The sequence below is a fragment of the Benincasa hispida genome, chromosome 10, assembly GCF_027475165.1.
Source record: "Benincasa hispida cultivar pf3 chromosome 10, pf3_genome.v1.1, whole genome shotgun sequence".
NCBI classification, from domain to species: domain Eukaryota; kingdom Viridiplantae; phylum Streptophyta; class Magnoliopsida; order Cucurbitales; family Cucurbitaceae; genus Benincasa; species Benincasa hispida.
In genome coordinates, this window is record NC_143487.1 from 15572717 (window position 1) to 15598395 (window position 25679).

Below are 25679 nucleotides of genomic sequence, written 5' to 3' on the forward strand. Positions count from 1 at the left end.
GTTAAAATACTGTTTTGGTCCATATGCTTTGAAATTTGTTCAATTTCAAGTCTCGTACTTTCAATTATCTAATTTTAGTCTTTTGCCATTAAATAAATCTTAAATTTAAGCCCTCAAAGTTTGAGTATTCGGCCCTGTGAAAGTTAATTCTTACCAAAATTGATAAATAATATTAAGAGTTGTTTCAAATATAGCAAAATGAACCAAAATATTTACAAATATAGCAAAATCTCATAATCTATCAATGATAGACATTGATAGACTTATATCTATGTCTATTAGTGACATTGACAGACATTGATAAAAGTCTAGAAACTAAAATTAAACAAGCTTCAAAATATAGGAACCAAATTGACATTTTAACTTTAGGAAAAATTACCTTTTTGATTCTTAGGTTTTAGATTTAGTTTCTATTTGGTCATTAGGTTTCAAAATATCATACATTTAGTCCCTAAGTTTCAAATGTTACAATCTTATCCTTGAGATTTTAATTTTGTTTCAATTTGGTCCCTATGTTTCAAGATTTTACATTTTTAACCTCAATTTTTTTTATTAAATACTTGTTTTCAATCATTGACGTCAATGTCTATTAATTCATTTAAAATAATCATGAAGTGAAATTTTAAATTTAATTTTAAAAGTGATGAAAAATAATAAAATTTAATTAATTATAATTATTGTAAATTTATTAAGATACATCGATAATAAAGACGGAAAATGAGTGTTTAGTGAAAAATTGAGTTTAGAAGTGTAAATTTTGAAATCTTGAGACCAAATTGAAACAAAACTTAGATGTCAAGGGTAAAATTGTAACACTTTGATACTTAATGACTCAATTGAAACTAAACCCAAAACTTAAGGACTAAATGTGTAACATCTTGGAATCTAAAGACCAAATTGAAACTAGATTCAAAACTTAAGGACTGAAAATGTATTTATCCTTTAATTATTATTATTATTATTTGGTTTAAATTCTATTTTAGTCCCTCAACTTTGAAGTTTATTTTATTTTGATCCTTAAACTTTTAAAAAGGTCTATTATAGTCTCTAAACTTTTAAAAAGTGAACTCTCGAATAAAGTGATGAGATGAGTTATTTTTAGATGTCTAGGTTGCCAAATAAGTTAGTCATGCTAAAAAATGTAGCGTTTTAATTTTGAATCAGGTGGCAAAGCAAATTTCTATGAATTCAAAAGTCATTTTATATTCAAGTTTTTTATTGTTCAGTATTTTTTCACGCTGATTGTTGACATTTTACTTTACCTTTATTTTATTCAACACATGCTGGACGCAATTTCATCAAAAGAGTTAACAAAATCTTAATAGTAGAGACCAAAATAAACAATTTAAAAAAATTCTAGGACCAAATAAGATTTAAACCTTATTATTTTAACGGAAACTCATTAAAAGCTCAAACCATTAACCAACACCACTTACTATTACAATAGTAGTTATTATTATTATTAAAAATTGAAAATAAAAGTGAAAAACTTTGGGAGCATTTGGGCAAGGAGTTGATTATTATACTCCTAAATTATTATAGTTGAGTTTTGATAGTTTGCATATGGGAAGAGAATAGTAAACACTATAACAAAAAATTAAAACAAAATAATGAAGGTAAAATAGTAAATATCGTAGCAAATGAAGTTTTGAAATATGATTTACTATAGCTACTTGAAGGTTTTGAAATAACATTTATTATAGCAAGATGTGGTTATAATCTTAGATTGTGACATCCTCCCTACTTCCATTATTCTCGATGACAAACTTGAGGTGCAATCCACTTTCATTCTCGTTGGATTGCAACACGATAATCTTTGTCCAAAAGCCTTTCTGTAATTATGTTTTTAACTTCATATTCCATTTTATGAATGGCGAAATCCGGTGAAGAAAGTGGGTGGGTGGAACGTGGGAGAGGAGTTGATTGGTGGCCTATAAATATGAAGAAATCTAATCCCCCGATTTAGTTGTGATTTTATCATATTCATGGATGGAGATTCCTCGTTGACGTCAAGATCAAGTTCTTCCTACACTTTCTACCATTTCTTTTCACACCCGTTTCCCAATTCCTCAAATCTTCATCTCTATCCTCCTTCTACAACCTAATTAGGGTTTTCAGTTCCCTCCCTGATTCTCTGGACCACCACAAATTTCTTCCTCATTCTCCATTTTTTTCTATTTATATCATTTCCAACATCGCTTCCCATGAAGAACCCTAGGAATAAGAAGAAGAAGAAGAAGATCCCAACTCCGGCGTTGGGATCCACCGCTGGTAACTTTGTTGTTAAAGATGACGTTAATGTCGTCGGCGTAGTGACTGAGGCCTTCTCGGTGGCTTCTCTTAACGATCCGTCGGTACCTGTAGCTGGAGAAGCTAGGGTTGGTCTGAACGAAGACGCTGATAGTTTTGATGATTTGACGACGACTTTTTCCTCGTCGTCAAGCGCGATCGCCGCTTCGTGTTCGAGTTCGTATTCTTCTGAGGATGTTTTGGATTATAAAGGTTATATGGGGAAGAAGCAGAAGCGGGTCGTTGCTGCTACGGGAACAATATCCACAGTTTTAGGGAAGGATTATGTTCGGTCTTCATTGAAGCGAGATTCGAGGAATAAATTCATGGAGTTAGACCGTGGGAAGTTTTCTCAACAGGAGGCAGAGCAATTCCTTTGCTCCATGCTTGGGGATGAGTGTGAGCTGAGCATGGCTGTTGTAAGAGATGTGCTATGTGAGTACCGTTACTATTCTTCCTACCTATTTCTTTCTTCCGCGCTAAAGTTTATGGGAGAAATGTTTAGATGTAATGGTTTTGGAATAGCAAACGATGTTATTTTGCTAGTTTGACCCTTGTTGTTCGAATGTGTATTAATAAACCTTAAACCATCCCTATTGTAAACTCATAAAGATACATATTTAACCATCTGAAGAACACGAGTTAACCATTCACTACTTTGTAGGTTCCGCAAAAGAAAATTACAGAGATAATTATGAAGAAGAAGAAGTTACAAAGATAAGCAAGAAGGAAATAACTTAAATTAAAATTGGCTTCTAAAAGTTTACAATGTAAGGGTATAACCTCTTTTTTTCCCTACCTTAAGAGAAAGTTTACGGACATCCTTATAACTCCATTATGTCTCCATTAAGGTTGTAACTAAACCACATTGCAAAATATTTAGTTAGAACATTTGAGGCTAGCAAAAGATAATGTCAGAGCCCTTTGTAATCCCCTTTGGTTTGGGGAATTATGCCCCTATCCCCTTGACTCCAATATTTTCATTGTTAACGAAAGTTGTCTCCTATAGAACAATTTTGGTAATTGTGGATTGGAGCCCTTTCCAAGTTTAATGCCCCTCTTTGGATGTCTATATGAAAAGACATTTGTAATTTGTAATTATTCTCTTGATCTTGTTATCTTGGATTGGAGCCCTTTTTTTTACGTTGTGGTTTAGATGTTTTTTTGTCTGTTTGTGGGCATTTTGTTTGTCCGGTGTGTATTTTTTCCATTTATTCTCAATGAAAGCATGAAAGTGCACTATTCCTGTTTGCCTTGGTAGCACCACTACATCTAATATATAAAAATTATATTACTACAAGGCAAATAATTAAGAGATGGTGCATGCCACGGGTAAACATTCTCTTTTGGAATTACTTTGTTGAATATTTTACTTTTTTTTTGGTGTTTTCATGATGTAACAGAATTGGATATCAGTTTTTTTCTTTTTCTTTTTATAATTATTTGTCATTATTATTTTTTGAAACAATTGGATATTAGTTATGTCAGTTCCTTGACTATCCAGTTCTATCTCCGCAGGTCAATGTGGATATGATGTGGCAAAGGTATCGTGAGTTTCTAGTTCTACTTTCCCTCCTGATAAGTTTATCAATTACGTCAGTTACCATCTCACAACACTTTCCCTTGTATCCTTTGCTGTTTGAATTATTGTCATAGTATCATAGAAGTTCATTGTCCAACACAGCCCATTATTCTTTTAATGCCTTGTAAGTAGTAACATATTTCCTTCAATTTAGTCACATCTCATTTATTGTATCATATTTTCCTTCAATTTAGCCACATCTCATTTATTGTTTTAATACTTGTGAGAACTGCTCTGTCTTGCGGTTCTCATTTTTCTAGGATCCGGAGATATTTGTTATTGTTTCAAACTGTTTCATTAATTTCATTAAATATTAGGCTGGCCAACTAAAAAATCTCTTACACCCTTCATCAATTTTCAATCTTTATTACTTAACGTTTGTTCATACCAATGTAGTTCATTGACGAATCACATGCTATCAGTTCATATTTTATGGTCATTTTTTGCTAACCCTACTGCTGCTACCCAAGAAGAACCAGAAATGGAATTGGAATTTTCTTTTCTTCCTCTCTACCAAAACTGTTGACATAAAGCACTGACTTGGAATAAATGATGTATTTGGTTTAAATTGACAAAGATGAAAAAGAACTGTTTGGGTTCAAGGTGGACCAGAAACTAATATAATCCGATGATAGTATTGCTTATGAAGTTTGAAGAGTATAGGCCTCCAAATTGCACACGTGCTCTGTAACAGATGTTTACCCGGTAGTTGATGCTTGATAATATATTGTCTAGGATCTTGTGTGTACCCAATTTTTTTAAAGAGAGACATTTCATTGATAAAATGAAATCAGGGGAACACCCCAACACCTATAGGTAACTGCAAAAGAGATCACTGAAGGGTACCCATTCATTAATCGATGAAATTTTTCTTATTAAAAAGAGAGAGAGAGAGAGAGAGAGAGAGAGATGTGTACCCAGTATGTAAAGAATGCCACTGCAGCTTCATGGTCGTTGAATTATGTCTGTTGGGGTGTGGGGAGGGAAGGGGTGCTCTCTCCCCTGGCCCTTAGGCTGTTTCTTTGTTGAACTACTGTTCAATGACACCTTTTGATGTTCCCCCTCAAATAAATAACTAATATTGTCTGAAAATTGTTTAGGTCCTATATACTACATGAATATTTACTTTAGCAACAATTTTTTGAGTACCGTGTTTTCTAATCCTAATTTTGGGTTTTATCAAACGTTTCAGGCTTTAAATGTATTACTTGATTTAGCTGCTCCTAGTAAAAAGTATGAAAATGGTAGGGACTCGTGCAATGGTGCTAACTTCCGACAAGATTTGGGATCTCCAATTGAGCATATTGAAAATGTGAGGAAGAGTTTTCCCCTTTTAAGTAACCTTCTGCATTCAATCATGTCGGCAAATATGCTTACTATGTGCTATGTAATTTACACTCCTCTTTCTGGAATATGCACTCGTTGGATTTTGTGGACAGTTGATAGATCGTGCATCCGATTCTACCTCCTACTCATCTGAAAGTGAGTTTCAGGAGAGTATTTGGTCGTTTGTGGCCGTCTGTAGGTAAGTTAGTTTTTTCTCTTTTTTTTTACTTTTTTTTTTTTAATTGTTTCGGCATTTAACCTCAATTTGACCCATCTATCATATTATAAACTACTCGGATTTTATTGGTTCCAATTGTTTCCATTACCATTTAGTTCTTCAATTATCCATCTCTGCTAAAGCCTTCCCTCTCCTTTAGAACCGTCAAGGGTGGTGGTTTGTCTTGATAACTGTAAATCGCTGTCTTTGTTTGTAGCTTGAAATCAGACACAGAAAACAATCTTTTGTTTTTGGAAGTCAAGAAGCTTGTGATGGTCTGTATTTTGAACTCACAATGTTTCAGTCGGATCAAAATGTCTTTTAATTAACATGCACAATGTTTGAGTGGCCATTCCTGCGTTCCCTTTGATGTCCTTGTCCACTGCAAAACTACAGAAAAATACAAGACTTACCAAAGTAGTCTTCTGGGTTCAATTTTGGAAAAGATTCTAGCCCTCGTCTTCTTCTATGCTTGTTGTTATGGCATATTGTACATGGGGGTGGAGAAAAAAATATTGAAAGTAGCCGTTTAATGCCCTCTACTTCCATGAAGGGTTTATATGAATATTTCTGGAGTTGGTCTAGTTGATCTTTTATCTTGTGAACATTCCCAGTTCATTCAGTAGATGATGAAAGTTCTAGCATTTTAAGGTGTTTCGGAGTTCATTTTCTGTTTTTATTGTTCGTGTTAATTATTTAATAAAACTTATTCTATTTGGAAGTCTCTTCACATATTTAAAGTTGTCAATGATGACGTTTAATTTTAATGATGCAATTTTTTTTGATTGTGTACTTGAGTCATTTAAGGATATGGTGAAATACATTTATTTTACAGCTTTTGAGCAATGCCATGGTGAAAATTTCTTTTGATATGTATCTGATGTAAAAATTTATCTGAACAACTCCCTCCCCATACCAAAAAAATAGGAATGATGTGAAGGTTCTTGGTGGTTCTGAAGTCCAAAAACCACAACCCTCAAGAAGTATTGAATCTGATCTCCCTCAAACATTGTTAGAAACTTTATTCAACATTTCGAGAAGTCCTGAATACGAACCAAGCACCATGAATTGGAGAAGTATGGTGAAGAAAATGCAATCTCTAGGGCCTGCCATTGATGTCAATATCTCAAGTTGTGTTCAGGATAATAATGACAATAAATGTAATTTTGCAACTTCTTTATGTGATTTTGTTTTGGTATTATTTTTCTACATGAACTCTCCATCCTGTCTTTTCCATTAATTATGAGAAGAAAATTAAATTTAGCTAATTTATTGGTTGAGATCCTCCTAACTTTAACGGCCAAGTGCGTTCAATGTTACAGCTAAAGATGACTATCAGTTCTATAGGGAAAATGCAAATCAACATTGGGATTCGGTGAAATCCTATTACCAGAAAGTAATATACTTTTAGCACCTTGCAGGTTTTTAATATCTGAATAAGTTTGGACTTATATATGGCATTTTTCTACAGGCAACAGCAGCGTATACAAAAGGACAACACAATTATGCATCTTACCTTTCAGAGCAGGTTTGTTTACATCAAAGCAGATATATGTAGATTTCATGGGTTCTTTTTTATCGTAACACGTGCAGGGTTCATAATGCTAGCTTTCTTTTTGCTTATTTTATTTGTTCATTGTATGCCATGTCCTTTTATTCCATTTATTTAAGAACTTCTCAATTAAATTTGAGGAAAATCCTTAAAATCTTCTGATCACCATTTTGTGATAAAGCTCGAACTATTGACTGTGCAGGGGAGAGCACAAACTAGACTGGCGCACAAGGCTGATGACAAAGCAAGTCATAATATATTTCTAGCCAGGTAATTATTTTGCTCAACTTAAAAGCAGTAACATTTAGGAAATTCTGTTTTTAATTGTGAATTAAACTATTAATGATTGTTGCAGAAATAGGGAGATAGAGAATGTGATAACAATTGATTTGCATGGGCAACATGTCAAACCGGCAATGAGGCTTCTTAAAATGCACCTACTATTTGGATCTTATGTTTCCTGTGAGCAATGCCAATTACTATATTTTTATGTACTCTTTCCTGATTATAATTTTTATTTTCACTGTTTTGCTCACTATATATATTTTTTGTGTTGGGAAAAAATCGTTTTTAACCTTTATACTTGGCTCACTTTGTCAATTTTGACCTCAAATTTTTTAATTTCATCAAGTTGGAACCTATACTTGAATAACTGGCTATGGGTGAGAAATTAGTACCCCTCCATAAAATAAATTAGAAAATTCCCATAGAACCAACTGACAGTTTACTAAATTTAACCAGAAAACCACTTGATGAAAGCCAGCCACAAATATCAAAACCTAACCATGAAAACTTCCCAACCGAATAGCAGAACAGATTTGGTCAAAAAGCATCGAATTCAGATAAAACAGTTCCCAACTGGATCAATTCACCCTACCAACAAAGTAGTTTCATCCAAGTGTACCATAACGATACATCTAACCACTATTTTTTTTTTTTTTTTTAAAAAAAATAGAATAATAACTTAATTTAGGGGGAATAATTTTTCAACTTATTCAAGTTTGAGTTCAATTTGAAAAAGTTGAAGGTTAAAATTGACTTGTTGAGCTAAAGTACAAGGTTAAAAATGAGTTTTTCTGTCTTTTTTATTCTAGCCATTCAGTCTCTCAGGGTTATCACTGGATGTGGATCACATGGTGTAGGGAGATCAAAGTTGAAAACTTCGGTATGTGTTGACCATCCCTTGCTTTTACCCATGTTTGAGTTGAATAAATATTAAGTCTGCATGTTGCTTTGACTTCATGTTGTGGCTTTGGAAAATTAAACTAAGTAAACATTTTCCAAAATCCATCTCTAGGAATCATATAATATCAACATTTTCATGGTGCAGGTTATCAAACTCCTAGAAAACGAGGGTGTCGAATGGAGTGAAGAGAATCGGGGAACCATACTGATCAAGCTGAGTGGTTACAGAGAGTTCAACTTTCTGGATTCTCATAGCGATACTGAGTAAGATTTCTTATTCATCAAAATGTCCATTACTTGATGTATTTTAGTGCATAGCGCATTGATCAAGGGCAAGGTATTGAAGTTCATTGTAAACTTATAGAAGTTGGCTGTAGTTTGCATAGTTAGGCAAAGAACTTAAATTAGGCCCTAATCCAAAACTAATTGATACTTATAATTGTGCCTAGAGCATTTTTTCTTGCCCTTCATTTGAAAACCTTGTAATTGCCCCTTTATTTACTTTTTAGTTTAATTGACTATCATAATGTACAACAAGATTTATAAGATTTTTTTTTTCTGTTGGGTGGAAGATTTGTACCCCATGGGCAGTAACGGTAAACTAAGTCGATCATGTATTGCCTTTGTGTTGTACCGATAGTTCTCCCTCCTAATGTGTCTGATTCTCTTTTGTAAATTGCCTTGCTTATATCCAATGATTCAATGAACACCTTTTGTATTGCTGAGCTTTACTTGGAAGGAGCTGCCATGCAATTTCCCGATGCTATAGAAAAGACGCTGCATGCTTGACTGATTTGAGGGGTAAGGTCCTCGAACTAATCCTTTATAGTCCAGCAATCACATTTGATCTAATGAGTTACAATCTATCACTTGAGATTGATTGGACTGATTTAGATTACAGTAGTTGCAATCTAATAGCATGTTTGGTGGTGATTTTGAAATGGTTGAAATTAATCACTTTTGTCATTTTCAAAATCATTGCTCATTCGAAATCAATTTTATTACATAGAAAATGCAATTAAAGTGTAAAAGTAAATATTAATTTGATTTTGAATGATTAAAGTTGTGTTTCAAAATGATTTTAAACATGATAAAAATGATTTTGATCCTTTCAAAATTGCTCTTAAACATGTACTAAATCACTTACGACTGTAAGTGTAAGTAGTATGATCACAACGTACTAATCTAATAAGTAATATGTATCTCATAAAAGAGCTATGTTTGTGCTCGAATTTTGCAGCTTTATCACTTGCATAGGTCAGTATAGATTTCTTATTGACCACTGTTATACTACTAAGAGATAAATTCACCCATATGATATAATTGTCAAAATTGAACGAGTGACCAAATAGAGGATTATGCTGACCAGTTTGGAGTTGAGTTTTAGCTTTTAAAAAAAAAAAAAAAAATTATTATTGTTATTATTTTTATTTCAAGGCCTGCGTTGATCTTGAAAAACTTCATAGCTAGTAGATCTTGAATCTTCCAATTCCATCTATATCTATATCGGAAATTATGAGATAAGATAAGACCATAAAAAGTTCATGTCGTTTAAATATGATTTAATGAACCAGTGGAGTTATAAAACCTATTCGATGGAGCAATTTCATAAGATATTTCAATGCTCATATAACCAGTGGGCAAGGTTATTTTTTCAAGTTCAGTTGTGACGCTTGTGATATTTATTTTCATATTATTTCATGCAAATATTGAAGTTGATGAATAAGTGTTCGCTATTATTAATTAAAAAAAATCAACTGCAAAGGCCTCGGCACACGAGTACACCACCCTAGGATTCACAGGCAGCTGATCCAATATTCATCAAGCCATTGCATCCAATCGATCAATGCCAAGACAATCATCTTCACGATTCTGGTTCGTCCGTCACCTATCAAGTTGACTGGCTACAAAATTATAACTTGAAAACTGCACTAATTTTACTCTCATCTTACTACGGAGGATGTTGTCAAAAACCGTTGCACGTGAATCCAGTTCAAGGAATAAATTGTATTGTTCTTTTCAATTGATTGGTGGAAGCGAGACATTCTCCGATAAGAAGGTTTGGAACGACCTAGCAAAAGCTGACATCAGGTGTATTGGATCATAATCGTGGGTTAATCTAGTAGGTGAACGAGAAACACCAATCCAGGATCGACGATAATCTGGTCAAGAATGAGTTGTTAATCTGTGAATGGTAGTATGTCTTTGAGTAAAAATCCTGATGGCGCTGGAGAAATTGGCAAAGCTTTCGAGAAAGCAGATGGCCGGCCCTCTGTTGGGGCATGGTATTGGTAATTAATTGCGTGGCCTTGAACCAACTACCGTCTATATGAAGTTTGGGAGTGTTTGTGGGGAAGATAATGGGTCCTTTTGAGGACGAGTTATGGTTTTGGTTAATTACGACTATTTCATCTGATCGAAACATTTGTTTCATTGTTTTATTTACTTTTTAAAAGTAGTTTCAAAATCTAAATTAAGTTGTCAAAATTTTAGCTAAATTCAAATATTTAATTACATAAGATAAAAATCATGATAAAAAATTGTGATAAAAGCAAAATTACTTGGGTCTCATTTAAAACTTTTGGTTTATTGTTATTATTATTGATGTTCTCTTTTTCATTTCACACAATTCTTTATTTTCTAGGTAAATATATGAATTCTTACCCAAATTTGAAAAACAAGTTTTTAAGAACATTTTTTTTTAGTTTTTAAATTTTTATTTTGATTTTAAGAACACTCCTAAAATATAAAACCACAAAAACGGATAGACGAAAGTGATTTTCAAATAATATCCATCAAGCGACTTTTTCTTTTTAAGTTTGTGAAAGTTATCAATCTTGTAGAAATCTCCCAAGTCAAAACAAACCACTACTGGGAAAAGCACATTCCAAAGCAAGTTTCTCATTCTATAGTTTAAAACAGAGATGTCTGACTTAGATCTCGTTTTTCAACTATTTTGTTTTTTCGTTTTGATCTAGAAAATTAAGTTTACAGATACCACTTTCACTTTCAAATTCTTCATTTGTTATCTACCTTTCACTAATAGTTTAAAAAACCAAACCAAATTTAGAGAACTAAAAAAAAACTTTCAAGAAGTAATTTTTGTTTTTGAAATTTAACTAAAAGTTCAACCAATGTAGTACTTAAGAAAGATCAAATCATTGTAAGAAATGTGGAACCTTAGTTCTCAAAGAGAGTGGTTATCAAACGGAACCTTAGTTGTTATTATTTGTTTGTACGGTAACAAGTGTAATCTATGTAGTCTAACTGTAAGTTGGAATTGCAGAGGCAAAATCGTGCGTGGCTTGTGCCTTTTCACATTAGATGCCATCGTGAAAACTATAATATCATGCATGATGTTATACCACGTCTATATATACGTATGTGCGTGCATGCATACGAAGACTCTGATGTATTGATTGAGAACACATGTTCATGAGCCCAACACATGTAATGATTGACATCATCTTAGCTGCTCATGCCAAATTTATATTTCATTTAAGAGACTATTACTCTAATTTTAAAAAGTGAAACCTTCGCTTAGAAAACATGCAAAAATTAAAAATTAGAAACAAATTAAAGACAAAGGGATGATGAGAATATTTTAAGGTTGTTTTCAAATATAGTAAAATGAACCAAAATATTTATAAATATAACAAAATTTCACTATCTACTAATAGTAGTCTATCATCTAATAGGGTAGACACCGACAGAAACTATGATCCTTTACTATATTTGAAATATTTTTAGTAATTTTTCATTTAAAATAATTTCACTTATGGGCATATTTTAACCACAGCCAATTGGAAAGTTTCACCCCCAATTGGGGGCGAAAAGTTTCTACATTTGATGCTTCAAAAAAACTATAAAGGTTTAGAAGATTATGTTAACAGACCAGATTCATTCCCTACTTGCCAAATGATGTAAAATTGGGAGAATCAAACATTACTAAAATGGAAGAAAATGAAAACCACCGCTATAAATTAAGAGATCCGTTGTGCACCACCAATTCTACCATAAACAGCACATAAAAGAAAAACAGAGTGGAGGAGTGGCTGATAATATATGGGCGTACTACGTAATGCTTAGATAGAAAAAAGAGGACCTGTCAATCATAGAGGGAGCTCGCCGCTGTCTGCAATCACAACTTTGCTCTTAGGTGTTCCGTTTTGCCTTCCCTCAGCTTCGATTTTATAAACCACGTCCATTCCAGACAGCACCTTTCCAAAGACAACGTGTCTACCATCCAACCTGTGTATAATAAAATTCTCAAATCATTGCCTTATTTTTACTGATCAAACAAGAAAAGAACTTATGCTAGACAGGGATTTACCAGCTAGTTGTCACTGTAGTGATGAAAAATTGTGAACCATTTGTGTCTGGACCGGCGTTTGCCATAGACAGAAGGCCTGCATATGTTTTACATTGAATCTTCAAGTTCCTCTAATATTTATAAAGACCAGTTGAATTATACCTTAACACGGAAGGGTAAGGTTGATCTTTTTACCTGGGCCAGTGTGCTTCAGCTTGAAATTCTCGTCAGCGAACTTCTCTCCATAGATTGATTCTCCACCTCTTCCATCGCCGAGAGTAAAGTCTCCTCCTTGGATCATGAAGCTGGGAATAATCCTGTGGAATGCACTACCCTTGTAGTGTAGAGGTTTTCCGCTCTGCCCAACACCCTTCTCCCCTGGAAATCGGACTCATGAATTAGAAACCTAAATAATCGAAACAAGGTCGGAGTGGAGTAACTCATTGCATGCTGTAAAGAAGATTAACTAATTAAAACGATTACAGCTACTTCCTTTAACTCTATTTGGGGGATTATGATGTAGAGCGATAGAGGAGGGCAGTATATGTTGTACCACACATTTTTTGATTGAGTGCATTATAATTAAGTAAGAAAGCTAAAACCTCAAATGGGAAGATGCAACTTAGTTTATCTCCTTACCGGTGCATAATGCTCGGAAATTTTCTGCATAACCACACAAGGAAGAATCCGTAATTAGTGAGTGACACAATCAAATAGCATGCGGTGTACATAATTCAGCATAATGGATAGTTCAAACTACAAATAAATAGCATACCAGCGGTTTTAGGAACAGCCTTCCCAAAAAGACCCATCTCAATACGACCTGTACAACAGTTATCATCCAAATTAACAATGAAAGATCCGAGCCAAAATATGTTTTAACTTAGTTAAACTCTGAAGTGTGAAATCTCCGTTTCTAATTGCCTTAGTATAAATGGGCGTAGAACTTTCCTTCACGTCCTTAAAATGCTACAAATATCATTCATCATTCAAATAACACGTAGTCTGAAGTAGTAAACAATATCAAACATATCAAATCCACCAAGTCTCGGCTTACTATATAATTGTTAAAGCAAAAATGGGCATTAGACTTTACTAGTTACCACATTATGCAATAAACACGATTCAAGTGACATGCATTCTATAGTAGAACATCCGATGTCTCAAGTAAAGCCAACTCAACAAACGGTTAAACAGTATACAATATACAGTTCATGAAAAAATGTCTGAATATATATTACACTAAACTACTACTCGTTGGTTCATTAAGCATGAACATCAGCTATTGTGTTGCATTGCCATTGCCACCACAGTCCACAGAGCCCCATCCCGATAATCATAAAACAAAGATATGAAAAAGAAAAGTCGACCCGTGTATTTATTTTTATTCTTTGAACAAAAAAGGTACCATTTTCTATTTTTTAATTGAGTAAACAAAGATTTTTTTTTTTTTTTTACATATTCTAAAAAAGAAAAGGCAATTCATATCCATCCGCTCAAAACATTAGGAAATTTCACTAATTGCTTTGATAAAAAAAATTATTATTTAAATTATATTATAAAAATTATAAACAAACTTCTAGGCTGTTTTTTGAATCAAACCGATTCAGATTATTCCAATCATTAATTATTTAATTGATTTGTCCCCCAAAAAACTTTGTGAATTCCCCGTTGAACCATATACTTCTTATACAGACGAACAAGATGATTGAGGTTAAACTATATTTAACTAAGAAAGATTAATCGATCAAGCATAAAATGATAAGAACGGAAATAAAGCATGTCAAAATTAGTCAGTTAATTAGGTTCATCAATGTAGATACCTAATCGATAAAGCATGACAACAGAAATCAAGCATGATATTCATACATTAATTTTTGCTGCTCTCTATTCTTATGCTGATCCGCAGTATTTCAATTTAGACAAAACAAAATCGATCATACCAGCAGCCTTTCCGTCAATTTCCACATCGAAGTAAACTTTGTGAGTCACTTCTTTCAGATTCTCCTTCGACTTCTTCGCCTGGAGTCAGAAATTTCAAAGATTAATTTTCTGCTTTCACTTTGTAAGCCTTATTCCAATTCTCATCCAAACGACCTAAACCAAAACATAAGATCTAAAACCTCACTCTCGAACCACTAAATGAAAATCGGACTTGATTACAGATCTAGAACGCGCGACAGATCACATAGAAACAAGAAGCCGTAGAAAACCTAATCCATTACAAAGAGAGATTTGATAGAGATCGAGAATGATTACCTGGATGAGAGTTAGGGTTCCTAGTAGAAGGAAGGTACATAAAATGAATGACGCCGTCTTCGCCATTTCGCCGGGAAATTCTTACTTCAAGAAAATATTTCCTTCACAGTAGCCTGCGCTTAGGGGAATTTAATCGGGTGAAAAAGGAGATGCCTCGGCCTTTTATACCCATATTTTCTGCTCGCACTGGAGCGTGTAGTTTCTAGGTTTGTCCAACCGTATTCTGCCACGTGTTTTCCTCTGCCCTCCCATTGGTTGAACAACTTTTTTTTTCTTTTTTTTTTTCCCCTAATAAAATGGTTTAATTAAGGCGCAGTTTGTTTCTTTTTAACCTTTGGATACCCACACTTATAAATGTTGGACATCTTAGATTAGCATCATATTTGTTTAGTAGGATTTTTATTTGAAATGTCTTGAAATTATATTATATTCTAATCATGTTTTTATGATTATTCATTGGATTATAATTAATTTAATATAATTTAAATTTTTATAACATATTTGTTTTTATTAATAATGTGGATTTAAGAATTCTTATAAATTTATTTTAATCAACAAAATAAATAATAAATATCAATAGATATTTATTTTAAATGACAAAATTGCTGAAAATATTTTCAAATATAGCAAAATGTCATGTAGATTAGACATCTATCAATATTCATTACTATCAATCACCAAAAGATAATGACCTTTTACTATATTTGTAAATAACTTAGTTCATTTTCTTATATTTGAAAATAGTCTTGGTAATGCCTTAAATTTACATGATACTATTTTTCTCAATATATATATATATAATTTTTTATAAAATAAATATTAATTTAAATGTGAATACAATATTAAAAAAAAACAATAACAACTAAACTACAATGCAACCAAAGTGGGAGAAATACATTGTTGACAATATTTGTATTAATTAATTATATATATACAAATATATATATATATATATATATATATATATATATATATATATATATATATATTGCCTTATTTAAAATAGATTTAATTATTAATTTAATTTATCTTAATTTTGTTATTTTAATTTGATGATTTTTCACATTTTTTACTCTAATTTTGACCTCTTTTTAACTTTTATTTTATAAGTTTGGTTAAAGTAACCATTTTAGTTAGGGTAAAAAAAACAAACAAAACAAATGTGGAAAAATTTTGAATTTGGTTTTGGTTGTCCAAAGTTGTCCTTTCTTTTTGAGCTATGACAGGTTTGGTGAAATTACAAGTTTAAAATAGAACCTCCATACCTCCAAAAGAAAACCCTAAAAAGAGTGAGCCTCCATCCAGAATAACCCTAAAATCCTCATTTTCTCCTCAAAAAAGAAACCTAACAACTACATCCCAAATCTTCTCTTCTTTAAAAACCCTAGAGTCTCCATCCTTACATACATTAAAGAGAGTTCCATACACACACACAAAAAAAAATAATAAATAATAAATAAATAAATTTAAGGCTTTGTTCCCAAGGATACATACTTCATACCATAAGACAATTTAATGTTTTGGATTTCACCCTTTTTTTTCTTTTTCTTTTTTTCTTGAAGCTCCCCTAAAAAAAACTAAAATGTTAGATATTTGGTTATTGTTTTGGTTCTTATTTCTCTATTTTCCTTTCTAATACAACTAATTCTTTATGTCTTCTGAGTTTCTCTTTTATTTATTTATACATATTCACATTTTGTTGTTTATCTTTTTTTACTCGTTATGTTTGTTTTTACTTTTTTTTCCCTTTGAGTTTCTTTTTAGAGTATGATAGATGAAAGGAGTAAAACAAAATAGATGAAACAAGATAACTTTGTAAAAGAATTCAATTTCATTAATATTATTATTTCTTTATGTTGGGTGCAAATTCATATTTAAAACGGTCAATTGATTATATTTAAAACGGTCCGTTGATTAATTTTTAAAATGGTCCGTTGGTTATATTTAAAACGGTCCGTTGATTATATTTAAAACGGACAATTGATTAATTTTTAAAATGGTCTGTTGGTTAATTTCTAAAATGGTCCGTTGATTAATTTTAAAACGGTCCGTTTCGATGCTGAAGGCCTATAAAAGGTAAGGCCTTCAACAGTTCGTAGACATAGAATTCATTTTCTAAATTCCCACTTCATTTTCCTCTCCTCCTCCATCCTAGCTTTCCGAGCAGTAAGTTTAGAAATGGTGTACGTTCCGATCGGTAACGGTGCATTTTCGATCGGTTTTTATTTGGTTGTTTTATCTTGGGGACGACGTGGCAATTTTCAGACATGCTTGCACATTTGCGTAGAGTCGCAAAACGTCTTAAAGAGAGCGAGCTCCGCGACTCAGCCTATAACGAGTTTCTGTTTTGCAGGTTTTGCTCTTCGCTTTACCGTCGTGCCTTGACGGCTTACAATTCATCGTTCTGAGGGCCCTGCTATTTCGAACAATTTTAAGACGTTTCCACATCTTGGCCCTCAGTAGCAACAATGAGATATCTGACCTCAACCGTCCATTCCGGTTCAAAGGAGCAAACTTCAAGCAGTGGAAGCAAAAGATGTCGTTCTTCCTCATCGTCAAGAAAATTATCAAAGTTTATACCAGTGCTAAGCCGATCGTCCCTTTAGAAGAACCAACTGAATAACAGAGAAAAATAGCTGTTGATTGGGAGAAGAAAGACTTTCTATGTAAGAATTTCATTTTAAATGGTTTGACTGATGATTTGTATGATTACTACAATACAATGAAGACAACGAAGGAGGTCTGAGATGCCTTGCAAAAGAAGTATGACACCGAGGAGGCGGGTCGACGAAATATGCGGTTAGCCATTATCTCAAGTTCCAGATGACGGATGAAAAATCTGTGGAGGCTCAATCCCATGAACTCCAGAAGATAGCTCACGAGATAATTACTGAAGGTATGCCTTTAGACGAACAATTCCGAGTTGTTATTATTGATAAACTGCCCCCTTTGTGGAAGGACTTTAAGAACACTTTGAGGCATAAGACCAAGGAGTTCTCCTTGGAGAGTCTTATAACCCGGCTAAAGATCGAGGAGGAAGCCCGAAAGCAGGACCAGAGGGAGGAGGTGAATGAAATATCTAGGAAACCTGCCTCTGCCATGGTAAAACCTGACCAAAAACCTAAGGGGACAAAGAGGAAAGGTCAGAACTGTGGCTCCAGAAACCAGAACCAACAGAAAAAACTGAAGCCCCCTTCAGGAAAAACGGTACAATTCTTCTGCTTTAATTGTAATAAACCTAGGCACATGGCTAGGAACTGTAGGAACAAGCGTTGTCTTGCTGGTCAGGCGAACCTAACAGAAGAACCATTCGTAGCCATGATCACAGAAGTAAATGTGAACGGTGGTGGATAGACACTGGCGTGATGCGCCATGTCTGTCACGACCTTAGTCTATTTAAAACTTATACTGAAACTAAGGATAAAAATATTTTGTTAGGAGATCACCACTCTATGAAAGTTACTGGAACCGGCAAGGTGGAACTGAAATTTACCTTTAGAAAGACCCTCACGTTGAAAGACGTTCTGCACACTCCGGAGATACAAAAGAATTTGGTTTCGGGCTATCTCCTTAACAAAGCCGGGTTTACTCAAACTATAAGGGCAGACCTATATACCCTTACTAAAAATAATGTATTTGTAGGGAAAAGGTATGCAAATGAGGGAATGTTCAAATTAAATCTAGCCCTTAATAAAATGAAATCTTCTGTGTATATGCTGTGTTATATGAATATTGGCATGCTAGACTCTGTCATGTGAATAAGAATTTAATTAGTAACATGATTAGGCTGGAAATGATACCTAAGTTATCCACGAATGATTTTGATAAATGCGAGTATTGTAGTCAGGCTAAAATTACTAAAACTCCGCATAAATCTGTACTTAGGAATTCTGAGCCTCTAGATTTGATTCATTCTGATGTTTATGATTTTGATGGCATATTGACTAGGAATAGTAAAAGATATTTCATTACTTTTATTGATGACTGCTCTGATTTTACTTTTGTATACCTGCTGAAAAATAAAAGTGATGCTTTTGATGCCTTCAAACTTTTTGTTTCTAAAATAGTGAACCAATTTAATAGAAAAGTTAAAAGACTTCGTAGTGATAGGGAAACCGAGTACGACTCGGACAGTTTTAATGAATTCTTTAACTCACATGGAATAATACACGAAAAGACCACACCTTATTTTCCTGAAATGAATGAAAAAGCCAAAAGGAAAAATAGAACTTTAGTTGAGCTAGTAGTTGCTATTTTACTTAGTTCAGGAGCCGCGTCTTATTGGTGGGGTGAAATCATCCTTACCGTGTGTTATGTCCTAAATAGAATCCTAAAATCTAAAAATAAAACTTCACCTTACGAAATTCTCAAGAATAAGAAACCAAACTTGTCCTACTTTAGACATAGGGTTGTCTAGCCTTTGTAAGGATTCCTGACCCAAAAAGGAGAAAGTTGGCTAGTAGAGCTTACGAGTGTGTTTTTATAGATTATGCCTTAAATAGTAAAGCCTACAGGTTTTATGATCTAGTGAACCAAGTGATCATTGAGTCAAATGATGTCGACTTCTTTGAAGATAGGTTTTCCTTTAAATCAATGAATAGTGGGGGCTCTGGTTCAAGTGGTATAACCTTAGTTAGAAATCCTAATCCTAGAGAGGAAACTGACTCAGAACCTATAAGAAGCAAAAGAGCTAGAACCGCCAAAGATTTCGGAAATGACTCCCTGACCTACAATGCAGAAGAAGACCCTAAAGATCTAAGAGTTGCCCTATCCTCAGTAGATGCCAACCTATGACAAGAAGCCATAAATGATGAGATGAACTCACTTGAGTCAAATAGGACTTGGCACTTAGTAAATCTACCCCCAGGATGTAAAGCAATAGGGTGCAAATGGATCTTAAGGAGGAAACTTAGATGACTGTCAACAAATTTAAAGCCAGGTTAGTAGCAAAGGGCTTTAGACAGAGAGAAAACATAGATTTCTTTGACACCTTCTCCCTTGTCACTAGAATTACCTCTATCCGTGTCTTATTCTCTCTCGCTGCCCTTTATAACCTCGTAGTACATCAGATGGATGTAAAAACCGCTTTCCTAAATGGTGAACTTGAATAAGAGATTTACATGGAACAACCTAAGGGTTTTGTTATCCATGGTCAAGAAAATAAGGTGTGTAAATTAGACAAATCTCTCTATGAACTAAAACAAGCCCCTAAGCAATGGCATGAAAAATTTGACAACCTTATCCTATCTAAAGGTTTCAAGGTCAATGAAAGTGACAAATGCATCTACCATAAGTTTAATAATAACCTCTACACTATCTTGTGTCTATATGTAGATAATTTATTGATCTTTGGGTCGAAATTGCACGTCATAAATGATGTAAAATCAATATTGAGTGCGAACTTCGACATGAAAGACTTAGGAGAAGCTAGTGTAATCTTAAGCATAAAAGTAAATAGGTCTGAAAAGGGAATTTCTTTAGATCAATCTCACTATATAGAAAAGATTATAAAGAAATATAATTACTTTGAGTGTAAACCAGCCTATACTCCTTATGACCCTAGTGTCAAGTTGTTCAAGAACACTGGTGACAGTGTTAATCAATTTGAGTATGGGAGCATCATAGGCAGTCTTAGATACGTTGTCGACTGCACTGAGCTTGACATAGCTTATGCTGTAGGACTACTTTGCAGGTTTACAAGCAGACCTAGTAAAGAGCATTGGAATGCTATAGAAAGGGTCATGAGATACTTAAAGAAAACCCAAAACCTAGGATTACATTATCAAAAGTTCCCCGCTGTCTTGGAAGAGTTCAGCGATACTGATTGGAACTCTCTTTCGGATGATTCAAAGGCTACAAATGACTATGTCTTTAATATAGCTGGCGGAGCTATCTCTTGGAAGTCCAAGAAACAGACTATTTTAGCCCAATCTACGATGGAATCAGAAATGATAGCACTAGTGACAGCTAGTGAAGAAGCAGGCTGGTTTAGAAGTCTGCTATCAGAGATGCCCTTATGGGAAAAGCCGATACCAGCCATATTGATCCATTGTGATAGTACTGCAGAAATCGCAAAAGTTCAGAACCGTTACTACAATGGAAAGAGACGTCAAATACGTCGTAAGCACAGTACCACTAGAGAGTTTCTCACTACTGGTGCAGTTAGAGTGGATAAAATACGAACTGATGAAAATTTGGCAAATCCTTTGATGAAAGGATTGGCCAGAGAAAAGGTTTTCAAAACCTCAGAAAGGATGAGACTCATGCCTATCGAAAAATGAATCACAGTGAGGAAAACCCAACCTGTAGACTGGAGATCCCAAGAAACAGGTTCAACGGGTAATAACTGATCATGAATGATATATAGTGAATCATGCTAAACCAAACACAAAGTTCCATTCCTATGACTTAAAGTCTGAGCATGATATCTTGAAGCGTAAGAAAGGTTGAACTCAATTCTTAATGAGATCTATACTTGATGACAAATGAGGTACCTGGCTACAGGAGTACCCTTGATAGACTCACCTGTGTGAATGTGGAAGTGAGGGTCGCTTCCTATGGAGTTTATAGGCAAACTCTCTAGAGCATTCACTAAATCGGGATTCACGTGTTAGGCCTTAAATGCATGAACTTTCGTACTACACCCTAATGACACTCAGTGTGAGATGTTGTCAGAGATAGAGTTCAAAACCAAGGGTTACTCTAGTATATTTTGAATCATTTACACTATGTAAAGGTTCAAGTCGTAAGACACCTTTGCTTATGCACAGTGTTGTATAGACTGAAACTGCTCGATGAAAATCTTTCCTTTCTTCTCGTTTTGTTCAAATTTAAATTTCCAAGTAGGGGATTGTTGGGTGAAAATTTATATTTAAAATGGTACGTTGATTAATTTTTAAAACGATTTGTTGCTTAATTTTAAAACAGTCTGTTTCGATGCTGAAGACCTATAAAAGACGAGGCCTTCAACAGTTCGTAGACATAGAATTCCTTTTCTAAATTCCCTCATCTCTTCCTTAATCTTAGCTTTCCGAGCAGTGAGTTTAGAAAGGGTGTACGTTCCGATCGATAACGGTGCATTTTCGATCGGTTTTCATTTGGCTGTTTTATCCTGGGGACAACGTGGCAATTTTCAGACCTGCTTGCACACTTGGGCAGAGCCGCGAAACATCTTAAAGAGAGCGAGCTCCACGACTCAGCCTATAACGAGTTTCTGTTTTGCAGGTTTTGTTTTTCGCTTGACCGTCGTGTCTTGACAGCTTACAGTTCGTCGTTCTGAGGGCCCTGCTATTTCCAACACTTTATTATTTCTTTCATTTGTTAGTTTATTCTTAAACCTTTTTCTTTATATATCTATCTTTATTTTATATTTGATTATAGCATTGATGATTGTTTCTTTAGCATTTTCCCATCTTTTTATATGCATAGTTAAATATTTTGTTTTTTCTTCTTTTTTATGGTCAATTGAATATATTATTGTTAATAGTTGTTTAAGTTTATTAATATTTTTAATTAATTTTCTTTAAAAAAAAAATTGACGATGGATTCTAGAAATATTTGGGAGCCTGATTTTCTAGAATCTTAAAGTGAGGAAGTCGAATCTTTGGAAGTCCGATCGACCTCCAGTATGCTTTATTAAATTTTTAAAATCTTTGTAAATATCATTGTTCGTCTATTTATTGCTTTAAATGCATTGTTAAATTATATATGTTGCCAATGTAGCTTTACATATTTAAATTAATGTTATTTTTTTAGTAACATTTCTCTAGGATTTTCAACACTTTTACGTTTATTTTAAATAATTGAAAATAACTCATTGTGAGTTTTATTAAATGTATTTTAATCTTTTTTCTTAAATATTTGTTTCAATGATAACTTTGTTATAAAATTTCCGACGACAGAATCTAAAAATATTTGGAAGTCTGATTTTCTAGAATTCTCGAGGTGAGGAGTCGATTTTTTGGGAGTTCGAGATCGATTTCAATACATTTTTATTAAATTTTTAATACGCTCGGGTATATTTATTTAATTCATCAGGAGTCTTTTTAAATATAAAAAAAATATTTAAAAATATTTACACTTTATAACAAAAAGTTTCAAAAGTACAAACACTTTTGGAGCTTTTTGCGGTAAATATTTTGGAAATTTTTCTATTTATAAGAATTTTTCAATTCATTATTATGTTTCTTTAATTATATTTTTGCTTATATAACGTTGATATTGAAATTAATTTTGATTTCTAATTATTATTTTTTGAAGTTTTTATTTTTTAAAACTCTTTCAAAGTCATTTAAATTAATCCTTTTTTGGAACATTTAAAAAATAATATATTATTTCTAAAGGTTTTCAAATAATTTATTTTCTTTAAGACTGCACTTTTTCCTAAAAAAATTCCTATATGATGGAATTTAGAAAATTTGCGAGTCCGATTTCATAGAATTCTTGAGGTGAGGGATCACATCTTTAGGAGTCCGAGTTTTGATTACAAGAAAATATGAATTTAATAAACATTTTTAAAAAAAATCTTTTATTAAAATACTATTCCTATGACAAATTTTGAGAAATTGTAATAATTTCTCTCATTCTTGAGGTCAGGATTTTTTCCTCAATTATAATATAGTCAAATTCATGAAAATTCTTCCACTTATTTTATGAGATCATTGCTACAAATATTTGAGTAATGAGAGGTAAAATAATACATTGATTTTAAAACTTTTTTTTTTTCAAAAGAATATTTCTTTAAAAAAAAATTCAATTCAAGATCTAAAATTTGACCACCGTTTTCTAAACAAGTATTGTGGGGTGCTAACACCTTCCTCATACACAAGTGATTCCCTAACTACTCTAGTTTCGCAGACCATTTTCATTTTTTAATTAAAAATTATTAATTTTATTTCAGTATCTAATCACCCCGTAAAAAAATGGTGGTGACTCCTATTTTTATTTTCTTTTAAAATCAACCATTTTTAAAGACGTTGGTCGCTTCGCGTCGTTTCAGGCACATGGCGATAGCTTGGTGACTCTGCTGGGACATGAGGTTCCACCTTGAGAGTTTGGCCATTTTTCCTAATCTTGAATGATTTTATTCTTTAATTTTATTTAAAGTTTATTGTGTGTATCTATTGTGCATTTTATTATTGCACTCACGATGACAAGCCTTCTGGACGAACTTTACCTAATAGGATTAGAATCAAGGACAAAGTAATATTGACTTTCGAGAAGCTTATACTATCGTGCAAGCATACAAAAAATCCCACTCAATTCGGTCAATTTGTCATGTGCGACTTTTGACCAATTTGAGAGTCTTTTTTATATAGGATCTTAGAGCAAACCTCATATCACTTGGAGCCTTTTATGTTGACATTATTTAGTCTATTATCTTGCCCCACACACTATCACAAACCTCCTATCCAGGTTTTACTCATCAGGTCTAGAATCAAGAATAGAGTAGTGTTGACCTTCGAAAAACTTATGCTTCCATATAGGTACACGAAAAATTCTCACTCAACTTGGTCATTCCATCATGTATGATTTTTTTTTTTTTTTTATTACCAAATTGGGAGCCATTATCATTTAGGGCTTTTGAACTATCCTCACTTTATTTAAAATTTTTATGCAATGTCCTAGTGTATTACCACATGCATTTAAAAGTTTTTTTTCTAATTTTTTAAGATAATTTAATTTTAAATAATTTTGGTAAAAAAAAAAATTAAAGGTTTATTTTGGAACATTATATATTTATGTTTGCTTAAACATCAAAATTGCATGAAATTTTAGTAAAAAGTGAACAATAACTTTTTTTTTTATTTGGCAATTTTGATTTTCTTAATCAATAAACATTTTAGTAACTTTGTGGATGTATTTTAAAGTTGAGCATCATATTTTAAAGAAAACTTAATTAAAAATATATTTATTCAACTATATGTGTTTGGAAAAAAACATTTATCTAGTAATAATTGGTATAGTTTTTCTGAAAAAATATAAATAATTTTTTTTTATCGATTTTATGTTAATTAATCAAAAGAATGAAGCTCTTAAATCACCATATAATTAATATAAGTAATTAAATTTTATAGTTTCGTAAACCTTTTGTGGTGATGTTTTTTCTTAATTAGTTTTCTTGTATAACCACTTTTTTCTCCGTGGTGTTTTTGTTAATATTTGCAATTAATTAAACAAAATGAAGTTACCATTTCTCATAAGAAATTGCACATTTAATAATTAAATTATTATTAAAGTATTTTTGTTACACTTATAATTAAATAGCTAATATTATTTAATATTAATGGCATTTTTGTAAACATATAAATTAAAGAATGAATATAATTGTCCAAAAATGTTTTTTTTTAAGTTTGTGGCTTTTTAATGTATTATAGATTATAGATTAGGTTAATATGCTCATTTTTCTATTTTTTTTTATCATTTATTTCATCATTAAATCCATTTAGTTGCACAATCTAACACTAAAAGTCATTTAATTATCATACATAATCCTATGTTTATAAGTAGGGGTGTTAAAAAAACTGGATGACCCGAAAAAATCAATCAACCCAACCCAACCCATGTGGCTTGGGTTGAGTTATCAACTCATTTTGGTTGAGTTGGATTAATTCATGGATTCACCTAAAATAACCCAAACCAATCCGAACTTATTGTTAATTTTAATATATATATAAACCTTATATACATATATTTATTTAAATTTTATTTTTTGGGACAATTTATTCTCCAATAACTCCTAAAATTAGTTTTTTAGCACTTTAGGAAAAAATCATTATATAAATTGAAATTATGTCAAAATCTTAATTCAATATATGAAAATAATTAAATCATTTTTTTTCGTATTAACATCTTACTTCTTTTTAGAACATAAGTTTAAATAAATAACCCGATTAACCCGAACCAACACAACCCGAAAGTTTCATGGTTGAGTTGGGTTGGGCTCATTTTTTAATAA

At 32.7% G+C, this 25679-nt stretch overlaps 2 protein-coding genes across 3 annotated transcripts; one reads left to right on the top strand and one right to left on the bottom strand.

Annotated features, from left to right (window-relative positions):
* Positions 1-1771: 1771 nt before the first annotated feature.
* Positions 1772-8722, top strand: LOC120087988 (smr (Small MutS Related) domain-containing protein). 2 transcript variants are annotated; one of them, XM_039045011.2, is made up of 11 exons: positions 1772-2724; positions 3808-3833; positions 5064-5183; positions 5311-5396; positions 6342-6574; positions 6737-6810; positions 6886-6942; positions 7169-7236; positions 7322-7428; positions 8061-8131; positions 8297-8722. In XM_039045011.2, exons 1-11 carry the CDS (start codon positions 2205-2207, stop codon positions 8417-8419), a joined length of 1485 nt encoding a protein of 494 aa, XP_038900939.1. In that variant the 5' UTR covers positions 1772-2204; the 3' UTR covers positions 8420-8722. The 2 variants fall into 2 exon arrangements, 1 of the variants encoding a protein (XP_038900939.1); XR_016523646.1 differs by having other exon boundaries at positions 1782-2724; positions 7598-8131.
* Positions 8723-11954: 3232 nt separating this feature from the next.
* Positions 11955-14995, bottom strand: ROC7 (rotamase CYP 7). Its single transcript, XM_039044409.2, has 7 exons — positions 14723-14995; positions 14407-14485; positions 13239-13286; positions 13103-13126; positions 12659-12841; positions 12485-12560; positions 11955-12402 (listed from the first exon to the last, which is right to left on the bottom strand). The coding sequence occupies exons 1-7, from the start codon at positions 14786-14788 to the stop codon at positions 12264-12266; spliced, it is 615 nt and encodes a 204-aa protein (XP_038900337.1). The 5' UTR covers positions 14789-14995; the 3' UTR covers positions 11955-12263.
* Positions 14996-25679: the final 10684 nt, after the last annotated feature.